General features: G+C 35.9%; 2 protein-coding genes across 2 annotated transcripts in view; both read right to left on the bottom strand.

Annotated features, from left to right (window-relative positions):
* Window positions 1–3,167, bottom strand: part of LOC107713374 (phospholipid-transporting ATPase ID-like) — a 17,549-nt gene extending 14,382 nt beyond the window's left edge. The window contains exons 1-4 of the mRNA XM_016518864.1: window positions 3,038–3,167; window positions 665–742; window positions 451–506; window positions 241–354 (exon numbers count right to left, since the gene is read on the bottom strand). Of these exons, the coding sequence (XP_016374350.1) occupies window positions 241–354; window positions 451–506; window positions 665–719 (225 nt within the window). The 5' untranslated portion in view covers window positions 720–742; window positions 3,038–3,167. The remainder of the gene's footprint in view (window positions 1–240; window positions 355–450; window positions 507–664; window positions 743–3,037) is intronic.
* A 1,406-nt stretch (window positions 3,168–4,573) lies between these two features.
* The window catches only part of LOC107713368 (protein unc-13 homolog B-like), a 29,935-nt gene continuing 22,082 nt past the window's right edge, over window positions 4,574–12,426 (bottom strand). Inside the window, exons 24-32 of the mRNA XM_016518856.1 lie at window positions 12,113–12,201; window positions 10,644–10,790; window positions 10,418–10,550; window positions 10,083–10,133; window positions 9,165–9,242; window positions 8,914–9,061; window positions 7,320–7,412; window positions 7,074–7,233; window positions 4,574–6,689 (exon numbers count right to left, since the gene is read on the bottom strand). Of these exons, the coding sequence (XP_016374342.1) occupies window positions 6,404–6,689; window positions 7,074–7,233; window positions 7,320–7,412; window positions 8,914–9,061; window positions 9,165–9,242; window positions 10,083–10,133; window positions 10,418–10,550; window positions 10,644–10,790; window positions 12,113–12,201 (1,185 nt within the window). The 3' untranslated portion in view covers window positions 4,574–6,403. The remainder of the gene's footprint in view (window positions 6,690–7,073; window positions 7,234–7,319; window positions 7,413–8,913; window positions 9,062–9,164; window positions 9,243–10,082; window positions 10,134–10,417; window positions 10,551–10,643; window positions 10,791–12,112; window positions 12,202–12,426) is intronic.

Here is a 12,426-nt window from a genome sequence, read left to right as displayed (position 1 = left end):
GCGTCAGAGAGATCTTTGGCTAGGTTCATAGACAACACCAGCAGCAGCGGAACTACAGTCGTGAACCAGGACAGAGACGAGATCTGAGGAATCAGCTGTGCAACACAAACACGGTGAAGCCTGTTAGAACTTTTCTTACTCTATAAATCTCATATATGCTTTTGTAATTTCAGAGCAACCTTTTAAACTGCTGTAATAATGTGGTAATCTAATTGAGGTGGATTCAACAGGTTAAGATACCTGTAAGATGAGAAGAAAGACAAAGTAGGCATTGGCCAGTCTTTGAAACTGCTCAAACAGATTGAGAGGGAGGAAGGTGAAGACGTTGTACTTGGAGGTCTTGATGGCATTGTTCTGTAAGGGCACACATGAAAAAAGAAAAAAAAAAAACTCACAATATGCTCCCAAAAATTTTTTGACTAAAAAATATATTAGTATTTTCCTACTCACAGCATACTTAAACGACAGATTGAATTCCCTGTCATTAGCTCGCAAATGCCTCTCCTCTGAGGAAATAAAATATAAAAACACCACATAAATAAACACTACTAGGGGAAAAAAAACAGACTAGAAAATTTAAAAAACAAGAAAACAAACGGGAACGTTATTTTTATAATTCAGGCTTCAAACTGTGTGTTCAGTGTACTTAGTTACAGTATGTTACCTTCTACTTTCTTTTTCTTTACGTTAATTCTACACGCAGACAGCAGGGAGCCCATGTTTCTCGGATCACATCATCATACTGGGAAAGAGAAACCAAAATAAATTTAAAAAAACATTAAATATGAAGAAAACTACAAAACTTTACACATAAATAATTTCAAAATCTTCTGCATTAAAGAGCTGTATAATCATAAGGACTGGTCAAACTGTATCCAATCTATTGTGTAATTATCTTTCATTTTTTTAATTGTCTTATGTAGGGTCACGGGGATGCTAGATATTACAAATCATTTTTATTAAATTGAAGTATTTGTCATTAATGGTTGGCATATGGTGTGTTTTATATGATAAAAAAACCTTGTTTAAGTGAAAATAAGAATCCCCTGAAAATACCATGTGGCCATATTTATACTATTCTATAGAGTTTTCTATAGGTTCATTAGTCTTACAGAAGAATTAGGGATGTTGTAGCCAGTTTATGTTACAGCTCTTCCTACAAAGCATTGAAATCAGACAAACTGCAGGTTGGATAGAGTCTGATCATAATGCATGATGATATCTTTCTGTTAGTGTCTAGCTGTGGTTAATGATAAACTGGCCGAAAGTTCAGTGTATTTTACAGCTCTGGTCTTATCAGCGCAGGGTATTGATGAGAGGCGCATGTATTTACACATACAGGCCTTCTCCATACACATGAAGCTGTGCTTCCTGATCTCACAGATTATTCACCTGACAGCCATTTTCAGAGCCGTTAGCGTTTGTTCATATAACACAGAGACATTCAGCTTGATCTTAAATAAGGATAAATAATCCTTGAATTGCTGTTAGAGGCCAGATAATTGTATTTTTGTCAAAAAAATAAAACAAAAAATTAATACATAACAAAATACTGTATCTAAAAAGGCTATTTTGTATCTAAAATGAGTTATTTCCCAATTAGAAATTAGTGTTGTATATGGCCGCTCATAACCCTGAACATTAGACCACACTCACATTCCTTCATCTCACTCTTTATCTAATCTAATATTATCATTAACCATCCATTAAACAAACAGGATTGCTCAAAAGTCAACACATCGCCTACGGCCATTAAAAGAATCACTATAAAGTATCAAAAATTAAACATTTAAAGTGAAATCAATTATTTCCAAGCAACATAAATTTAACATAACATCCTTTCAAATGTAAGTTCTCAGAATACTGTAGATTTTTCGAATGCATTATCTAATCAATTTATTATTATTATTATTATTATTATTATTATTATATTTTGTTGAATATCTTGAAGCTATGGTTGCCAGAACATTGTAAAGTGATGATGTTTCATGCATTGCTGAAAGTGATGAAAGATATTGCGGTGACTGTGTAATTTACGATATATTAGTAAACCAACAGAATTAAGATAAAATCATTTCCCTAATATTTTGAAATATAATAACCACCATAATGATGCAATGATGCCACGTGATGACTACTGTAAGTTCAAAAAGGCTTTTCCAGCAATCATGAAAAATACTATGATGAACACAGTGTTACATTTGAAATATGTTAAAAATAATGAAATAATGCTATATACATGAAATAACATAAAATAGCATAAAACATATAGCTAACAACAAAAATGTAGATAAAAAAAAAAAAAATTCTGATGGGTCACGCCAGGCAATAAATAATACCAGGTCAATAATGACCAGGCAATAAATAATATTTACTTACATATAAACATAAAAAACATTATTACAAAAACTTTCCATGAAATCACATGTATAGTCTTATACTATACATAAGTAACTTAGGTTTAACCAACCAACGGGTTTTTACCGTAGCAGTTTTTTTACAGTACATTATGTTCCTGTTCATCTTTGTTTTATAGCTCTAACATCTCTAACTGTAATAATCTATCGGTGTGACTCGTGTGCCACATTGACAAGGAAAGTTCAATGACCATAACTAATGTTGGTCTAGTGACCAGTTTCCCCTCAACATGAGGAAAACACTCGACCCTTCACCATCTATATTCAAGAGTCAACAAGAAAGATCACACACCCTTAAACACGCTCCTTAAAACTCTGACCGTCGCCTTATCACTTCGCTTTTGACATTCTCAAAAACACTCCTCTCTACGTTTATACTGATACAGGTGTTATGTGCTATTTGTCACATACTCAACTTATAATGTTCAGTATTTTTTTTTTTTTACCAAGTACTTTATCACAGGTGCAAGTGCCTCTAGCTAATGTTAATAAGTAACTCACTTTGAGAGTGAAAAAAATGGAAAACTGGAGTGGAAAACTTTAGAAGACTACCATTCCCCCTTTTAAGCTCTCTAAACATGTATTAAATAAGAAGAGTGCACCAGCTGAAGGTGTCATACCTGAGTCACACGTCTGCCATCCAGAATCCCTAGAGAATCAGCAGTGTTTCAGACTAAACCACCACCCCATAAACATGCGCGGAAAAGGACATGCAGAACGTCACTACAGTTCCCATAATGCAACTGCAAGCGAGGTCCCTTACTTAGAGTACAGGTGGAAGTTAAGGGTGTAACCTGAGGTCAGGAAGAGGTTTCCAGGGCTGGGTGGAGCCAGCGGCTGCAGTTGTGGCCTAAGAAGGGGGTTCGTGATTGGACTACTGCGTAAGCTTGAAGGAAACAGAGGGATTTTACAGTATAGCACGTCTAGGGACAGACGGAAAGCAAACAGTAGATGATCTTTGGACTCTGCTGGGCTGGAAGAGGGAAGCTGGTAAAACAGTTGGATGAGGGAATGACGTAGTCGCTGGAAACTGGCCGAAATTTGGTATAATGTAAAATCCTTCCAGTCTAAACCTCATTTAAATAGTTTAAACTCTTAAAAATAAAGTTTCCAAAAGAGACTTGGCTTCAAAACGATGCCATAGAACTATTGTGGGTTATCCAAAGAATATTTTAGTAAAGTCTTTTTTTTTTACTTAGTGTGAAGAACATTTTAAAAGTCTAAAGAACCTTTTTCCACTCTAAAGAAACTTGTGTGGATTGGAAAGGTTCCCTCGATGTTAAAGGCTTAATTTTTAAGAGTACGGCTCAAATTTGGACAGATATACCCAGAGGAAAATAATTTTATTGCTCAAGAGGTTGCTCGTTCAAAGCTCAGTAGAAATTTCTCCTATGCAATCTAATTGCTATGTAGGACAAACAACTGAGATATTACACAGATCTCTATGCAGGCTATCAAAACACTACACAGATCATGCTTACGTTTATGGTGTACTATGTCACACGTCAGCTGCAGGAAAGGGCTGTTTTATTATCTCTTATTGATACAGACAACAAACAAGAGGGTAGAGAATCGGGAAATGTTGCATGCCAGAAAACTGAAAACTCAAATTTCCCACATGAGAACCTTAGCTCAGTGTGTCAAAGCATGTGTGCAAACCACTAGGCCACGACGTTATCCTGTGTAGTGTGACACTGAAAGGAATAGTTCACCCAGAAATAAAAACAGTGTCATTTACCCTAATTACGTTTTTAACCTGTATGGTCTGTGCATCACAAAAGAAGATAGTTAAGCAGGATGTTCATGCTGCTCTTTCTCTTCCATATAATGCAGGTAAATGGGGGCAGATGCTAAAATAAGGACAAAAAGCACTATAAAAGCTCATGAAAGTAGTTCATATTGGTTGTGCGCTATATGTAAAGTCTTCTCAAGTAATACAGTAGGTCTGTGTGAAAAAAAATAAAAAAAAATTTTCCCCAATGAATTTTGCTGTACTTCTGATTGTGCTTCCACATACTGAAATCAAAATTGAGAGCGAAAGTGTATTTGTGATATAGTGTTTCAGTGAATAATGATTCAAATAAACTCCTCATAAAATAACAAATCAAACCAGCTTAAAACATTAGTTTAAGAGACTTTATGTATAAATTCATTTGTTGGAGTGTGCACACAAACATTTTAATAAATTTTTCCTTGTCAGTGACTGTGTACAACACCAATATAACTTCAAAAATGTGAGTAAACTCAGTAAAACTGAGTAAAGTCCATACATGCCAGTATTCATTGTCAGTACTGTTACAAGAGTTTTAAAAAAAGTGAGAACTTTCACAAGTTGGCACGAGGAATGTGTATATTACAAAGAGTGACAATTCCCTAAAATACAGTCCAAACACTGCCGGCCTAATTAACGGTAACAGTTTATAAAGTGACAGAGTTAGAAGTGAGAAATGTACAGAAATAAATAACAGGTTCAACAGTCACGATAATTGGCAATATCAACATACATTTTACATATTGGCAGCGTTTTGTGAAAAATACAATATTTTTACATTGAAATTTGAATTAACAAGGTGAGGCTTTTGCACAGGCAACAAATGATGGGAAAAATGGTAGTGTTACTGTCTTTTTCCTCTTTGTTTTTGCAGTTGTTTCTGGAAAAACAAAGCACAACACAGTATAAAATTCCTCAAAAAGAACAATTAAAGAAAATAAATCAGCCATTTAAAACGAAGAAATGGAGTAACAACAAGACTTCTCAGAAAAAAAGAATCATTTTTACTTAAAAGGAAAAAAAAAAAAAAGTTAAAATCATTTAAATAGAAAATATCAGAACAAATAATATAAGGCCGCTTTGAAATGAAAAAACAAACAAACATCTACTCATCTTTAATTGATCAGTTATCATATTTGAGCTTGATTTGTTAACGTTCATATTTTCTCTCCCCAGCTGATGCTGATTTTTCAGCGCTTTTCCACTACATAAAATATTGAAAAATATTACATGACACCCCATTAAAGCATTCAAACATTTTAGCTTCAATACTGTCCGATGATGCTGCATTGTCTTGGTGTGGGTGATGAAGCAGGTGTAAATGTGAACGAGATTATTGCTGCCACCTACTGGTCACAGATGATGGCTGAAGTACGTTGGCTTTTGAAATGAATGGTCATTTTTTCTGATTCAATCATGCAACAAATCACTCCACAACACTGAGTGAATGAGACCTGGCCCCCAGGACACAAACACTGTCTCAGGAGTCACAACATTCATAACAATCATAATCATTACATTTCAACTTGACACATTCACAGCATCAAAAAATAAGGCAATAAACACATGGCAAAAGGGGTGTTTACAGAGAAAAAGTGCACGAACGGATGTGGAATCTGTGTATTCTACAACAGACGCTTCCAAAATAATGACCCAGCACACTCACAGTGCCATCTACTGGTCGGAGGTCAAAGAACCTCAAGTCAGGGATTGACACCATTTTTTTTCTTCTTGCAAACAAGTTTGTAAGGGATAGACATGTCTGGTCTTATTTTTTGCAATGATTATTAAATTTAATATGAGGCAATTCATAAAAAAAATTTCAGGGTCAAAGTTATGTCTATGTCAGGTCAAAGTGCATGTCTATCCTTCACAGTCTCGTTTCATTCACGTCAAATAAAACATGGTGTCTACCTCAACTAGTCATTTGCTAGTTTGTTAGTGGCTGAATGTGTGAGTGTGTTTTTTATATCAATATATGGAAAAAATATTGTGTTCAATCTGTTTATGTGGATGACTCCCCCCTCATCCACTGCTAAACTAACAATGCTCTTTATAAAACTTGTCACATGGCCTCTCTTGTGCTGCTGAAAGCCCTTCTCAGCGGGTTTCAGTGGGCAGCAAAAACATTGATGTGGACACAAAAAGGTGACAGTGCTGATGTCCCTCCAGCACTTAAGAGTCTCAGACTGTCTTCTGCTGTGAAGGAACGTCCTCACCTCCCCTCCTCGGCCGATCGGGTCTCAGACTTCAGTTTCACAAACTCTTTGGCCACCTCGTCACCCGAGCGCTGGGAGAGGATGCGCATGACGGTGAGGCCCGTGTCATCGGTGTGTATCCGTGGGCCCAGTGGACACCAGCAGGCGCAGCTGGCCCTCGGCGCGACATCACACAACTGTATGACGGCGATACCGACCACACGGTCTGCGCGGCCGAAGCAGTAGTCCTTCACACACACCTGAAGCTCATAACACTCCGGCCCATCCTCGTTCCCAAGAATACTGCACACACACACACACACACACACAGAGAGAGAGAGAGCGGTGGTTTAAGTACTATTCGCTAGTAGTAATTTTCTCATTGCTCTTTAAACATCTTGAATGCAGAGATGCAGTAATAATGCATATTCAAATTCTGACTCATACAGACCATATATCATCTATCAATCCATCCATCCATCTATCCTTTTTTAGCCTTCAAATGTTTTATTTGTATTGATGCTTTGGCAATATTATGTGTACAATGATCATGTTCTCTCTTTCAAAAATTGTGAAACAGAGAGAGCCGTCTGTTTTGTAGTCTTACTTGATCCCTCACACATCATTGTTTAATCTACTGTTATTCGTTAATCTGATTAGTCGTGAATGACTAGGTTTTGCACTCACAAATGGAAGGTCTCGTTGAATTTGGGCGCCCAGCTGTTGTTCTTCGATTTGGTAGTGAACTTGCGCTTCTTGTCGCTGAGATGAGGGCCGATCATGGTGACCTCCACAAACGGTCGGAACATCCCAGATGTCTGCCACTTCAGATCATTAGCAGCCACAACTAGAAATAAAGAAATGTGATTCAGCCATCAGACAATACACAGATAAAGCTCGCTTAAACATGGTAAAAAATACAATTAGACTTACCTTTAACTGTAACTTTATGCTCTCCTGTGCCTGGGTGAGTGAAGAGATCGATCTGTATGGATACTTCCCCTACTGGTTTATCAACCCCTGAGCCTACAAACACACACACACATATTTACATATTTATCTAAATGGTGACATTAGATAAATAGACAGACTACTGTTGTTTTTATACTGAGCTTGTTATAAATACTATAACCTAACCTTAACTCTTGCTGCATTTTTACAATAATGATAATAAAAAAATCTTTTTATCTTGTTTTTACAAATGGTGACGTCCTTTAATGTCCCCTAAAGGAGGACAGGTTAAGCTCACTTTTGAGTACAAATCTGTCTCTAAAATATGGTACACATATTTACACTTAGTACACACACACAGTAAAACACAGGCCTCACATGCATGGAGTAACTTTTAAGAAAAAATTAAGCATTAGAAAAAGATGTACCAGCTAGTCCTGTGTCCATATTTACAGAAAAAGGAAGTGATAACAATGACAATATACACGGCCTAATTTACAGTGGGAGCCAACTGGGTGAAAAAATGTGACCCCGTGAAGTAAAACATTTGATTTTTGTGGCTTTTAATCCATGTTAGCACTGAGGTCATCTATAGAATACTGCAAATATTAATTTACAACTTGTATTTTCGAAGAAAACAGACATATTGAGGAGTCATTATGCACTTATGGGCGTGTCCAAATTTTCATCCAATCAAATGCTCTCTAGGATGAAAATACTACCACTAAAACAAACCTGCCTCTGATTAACAACAGCAAGTAACAAACCAGGGCTCACCGCCATTTCAGACTACTGACTATTTAAATAATGTTGTGTCCCAAAATCCTGGAAATGCATCAATACAGGGGAAAAAATAATTAAGCCATTTCATGGGGTCTTAGGCTTGGTTTTCTTAAAATAGCATTTCTTTATTTTAAGTTTGGATAAAAATATGGCGTGGAGATTGTGAGATTCATCACACTAGAGCACAAATACACCCAAAACACATTTAGGAACGGATCTGGAGAAGGGGACTGTGATTATTTGTGAGAGGGTTTTTGGGTCTCGTGGAGTCTGTGGTGACCTACCCCTGGATGGCTGTATTTTCTCACTAGGTGTTATCCTCATACCCTTCACATTATGCACTTAAGGCAGAGACAGAAGCAGAATAGCATTGGAAGAGTTCAAAAGCAACACATTAAAAACAAGACAGAACAGTAACAACAACAGCAGAGAAACATGGACAGTAGACACATTAAGCAGTAAGAGACGGATAAAGCTTAAAGAAGAGCTCAAATTCCAGTACAATAACTACACAAATCAATCCACAGCTCAATACTGACACCTAGTGTATTGTTTTACAAACTCATCTCTAGGAGATCAAACAATATGAACTAAAGAAATTAGAATAGGAAATGCGAAATTATATGGAAGAAAAAGTCTTTGTTTCACAAAAGAAAGAAAGTCATACAGGTTTAGAACAACATAAGTAGTAAATAATGATTAAATTGTCATACTATTCCTTAATATTGATGTTATCAAGTGTGTCATATGTATAAAATAGTGTGGATGTGTCACTAGATGTGTGTGTGTTCACCTTGAGCATGCTGAGTAGTTACAAACGTCTTGATGAGCGTGTCGGTGGTCTGGGTATAGAGGGACAGCGCGTGTCTCAGCGAGGACAGTTCAGGACTCTTCTCCAGGAAGGCCTTCTTCAAACCATTTCCTCCAGCGTGGAAGTATTGCTGCAGAGGATAGCGATTCATCAAATATTAATTCTGTACAAACCACTGCTTTTCAAACAACATGGAAATCTATTGGTGCTTTTAAAGATAATATCATTTATACCTTTATGGTTTCAAGGGCCACGTCCATGACCGCACACTGCTTGGGAGTCAAGCTTTTAGCTTCACCAGACATGTGATCCTGCAGAGCCAAATAACATTAAAACCCCACAAAATCGACAAAATGACCTCTAACACAAATAAAAATCAATGGGTCTGGACACTGAACAGATGTCATTGACTTGTAAATATAAGCGATGATGTGTTAATGTTTCTGGATTTCTGACACTAGTAACCCATGGAAACTTGTTTCCACTTCAGAGTAAAAAAAATAAATAAAAGAAATTGGGTAACCTAAAGAGATTGTTTAAATAAGAATTAAGAAATGAGGTTGCATGTGATGTAAACTCACGTTATTGCATCTAAAATCACAGTTTCAAGAAGAAAGTCACAATTAAAAGGAAAAAAGTCACAATTATGAAAAATAAAGTTGCCGTCACGGGAAAATAAAGTTGCAATTGTCAAAATATAAAGTCACTATTTGGTCATTTAAATCAGAAATTCAAGAAATACAGCTAAAAATTACAGGGGAAAAAAATCTACTTTTGTCAAAAAAAAAATCAAATTCTAAAATAGTCATCCATAAAAATCCAAATATTTTTAAATGAAAAAGAAATGTAATCGGCTGGATGGAAGTTTTGAGTTCTGAAAGTAACAGCAAGTTTTCTTCCCATTACAATAAACTCTATTTTTTCCTTTTAACAGTGGAATGGTGTGCAGTGCAGCAATATCAGAGATTTACAGAAAAGGTTTGATGGGATATTCTGTTTACACACTCAAGCACACAATATTAAGCACGTGTTGAGGTTACAGAAACATGTCGAAAGCATTTATATTGAGGCTCTTCATCTGTACTCTCTTGCTGAGCTCTGAGCTGGTTTAAAGAGATCACAGTCTGGATTAAACAAGCCTGGAGAGCTACCTTGAGTTTGGAGAGCTGACCCAGTTCTTTAGCCGCTGAAAAGATCATTCCCTGCCAGGAAGAGATAAAAGCGTTATAGCGTTACAAAACAAAGATTTTACATGTTTACACATAAACATTAGATGATTAATTACAACACATGTTCAAATACTTGATGTATTTCTTACAGGAAACATTCAAAAGGTTACAGGCAAAAAATTTACTGGCTTTTAAAATGAAGCCTTTAGGGGCCAAATAACATTTTTTTTTAGAAACCAAATAATACAATGTAAAAGCATTTTAAGCAGTTTTATCTGAAAAAAAAAAAAGACAATGTATTTAGTATCTAGTCATACAGGTCTTACAAAGGTGTCATTGCCCTGAGGAAGGATGATGGTCTTCTCGAGACTGTTCATCACAATCCTCCACAGCTCCTTCAGCACTCTCTTCAGCACGGTTTTCTCACACACTGAGGCAAACAGCATCAGACTGCTCGCAAACACACACACACACAGAGAGATCAGGACAGGCTTCAGGTACAGTAATAATGGTTTCTGTACAGGTGAGGAGAGTTTTGCTCACTTTGCATCCAGGAAGTCCATCAGTGGCCGCAGCATGTTATCAGAGTCGGCCTCCACCTGGTTACGGGTGTTGGCGTTCACTGGACCTTTGATCTGGTACAGCAGACTGGCCATCTGACGCATGCAGTCATCAATGCGGCTCTGGAAACTACAGAGGAACATCAGAGTTCAGCATGAAGAAGGAACATGCTAGACTGACATAAGAGGGGTTGTGCAAAAGTGTGAAATGAATGTCATTTTTTCCTTTTAGATTAATATAAGAGATTTTAATCTTTACTCAACAGAGAAATCTTGAGATATGATGCAGGCCAGACTAAAAACTACATTCATTTCAAGAGCACCAAAGCTACAGTATATAATGATGAACCACTGTACATATGTTTAACTGAGTGCCGTTATTTGCAAAACTGGAAGTGTTTAAAATCATGAGCGGGCAAGTCTAATGAAACCTGTCAAGAAATTATCATTTGTATAAAGAAAATAAATATTAATATTAATTTAATATATTTAGTATAAATTAAAGGTATAATGATGAACCACTGTACATATGTTTAACTGAGTGCCGTTATTTGCAAAACTGGAAGTGTTTAAAATCATGAGCGGGCAAGTCTAATGAAACCTGTCAAGAAATTATCATTTGTATAAAGAAAATAAAGCCTATTTGTCTAAGTGAGATTTCTACATAGTGTTTGTTTTCATTTCAACTAAGCATCCTCTCTGATTCTCGTATCTATAATGTAAAAATTAATAATAATAATAATAATAAATGTATTATATTATACTTATTCATTTCTTTAGTATTTATATCAGTATGTTTTTTTTCTTTACACAATAAAAACACTTTTTTACAGTAATGAGAATCATCACCGGGAATAATGCAAATAACAATGCAAACGCAAATAATATTTTCATTAAGCAGATGTTCCCAATTATCATTAATATAATGCAAAAAAAAAATGGTGCGAAGTATTTTCTGTAAACATCACAAATATTGAAATATTGTAAATTGTAAATATTGCCAGTATTTTTGTGTTGCCTTTGATTTATTCTGAATATATTAAATTAATATTAATTTAATATATTTAGTATAAATTAAAGACAGCACAAGAAATATGGACAATTATACACCAAATTTTTTACTGCATTTTTAAAGCATAAATTCAGAAATTAATAATTATGCAGAATTTATGCTTTAAAAATGCAGTAAAAAATAGTGCTATAAAATTTAAAACTATGAATAATTTAAAAAAATAAAAAATAAAGTAAAAGTCTCGACACTTTGGAGAAAAGAGAAATCAGGGAAATGTGCTTGAAAGAAATATCAGAAAAGAATGTAAAAATCTAAATGTTCCTAAATAAGAAGGCTTAATTTCCTTTATGCAAAATATAATTTCTTAATGTTTTGTTTTGGTTTTATAATCTACATTTTTCTGCGATTAACCCATATGTATATGATCTCTAAACACTGACGTGTTTCCAAAGGTGCTGCTCAGCTCGTCCAAGACGTTGTTCAGCTTGACCTGGAGATCGTTCAGGATGTCACTGGCCTCTGTGTCCAGCTGCAGAATGACAAACACACACAAACAGCTCTGATTAGATCAGTGGCCCTCCACCATCTCATTATTTCAACAAAAATCACTTCACCCGGTGCACAAACACCATCTTCATAACACCAATGTGATGGTATAACAGTTCAGAGAGGGTGAAAAATACCATGGTTTATGGTGATGGGGCAAAAGAGCCTGTAAAATTCACACAGTCCCAGTGACAGGAGGGGGGGGGGG

Source organism: Sinocyclocheilus rhinocerous, unplaced genomic scaffold (genome assembly GCF_001515625.1).
Source record: "Sinocyclocheilus rhinocerous isolate Xijiao unplaced genomic scaffold, SAMN03320098_v1.1 scaffold688, whole genome shotgun sequence".
Taxonomy (NCBI): Eukaryota; Metazoa; Chordata; class Actinopteri; order Cypriniformes; family Cyprinidae; genus Sinocyclocheilus; species Sinocyclocheilus rhinocerous.
This window is presented reverse-complemented; position numbering and strand designations above follow the sequence as displayed.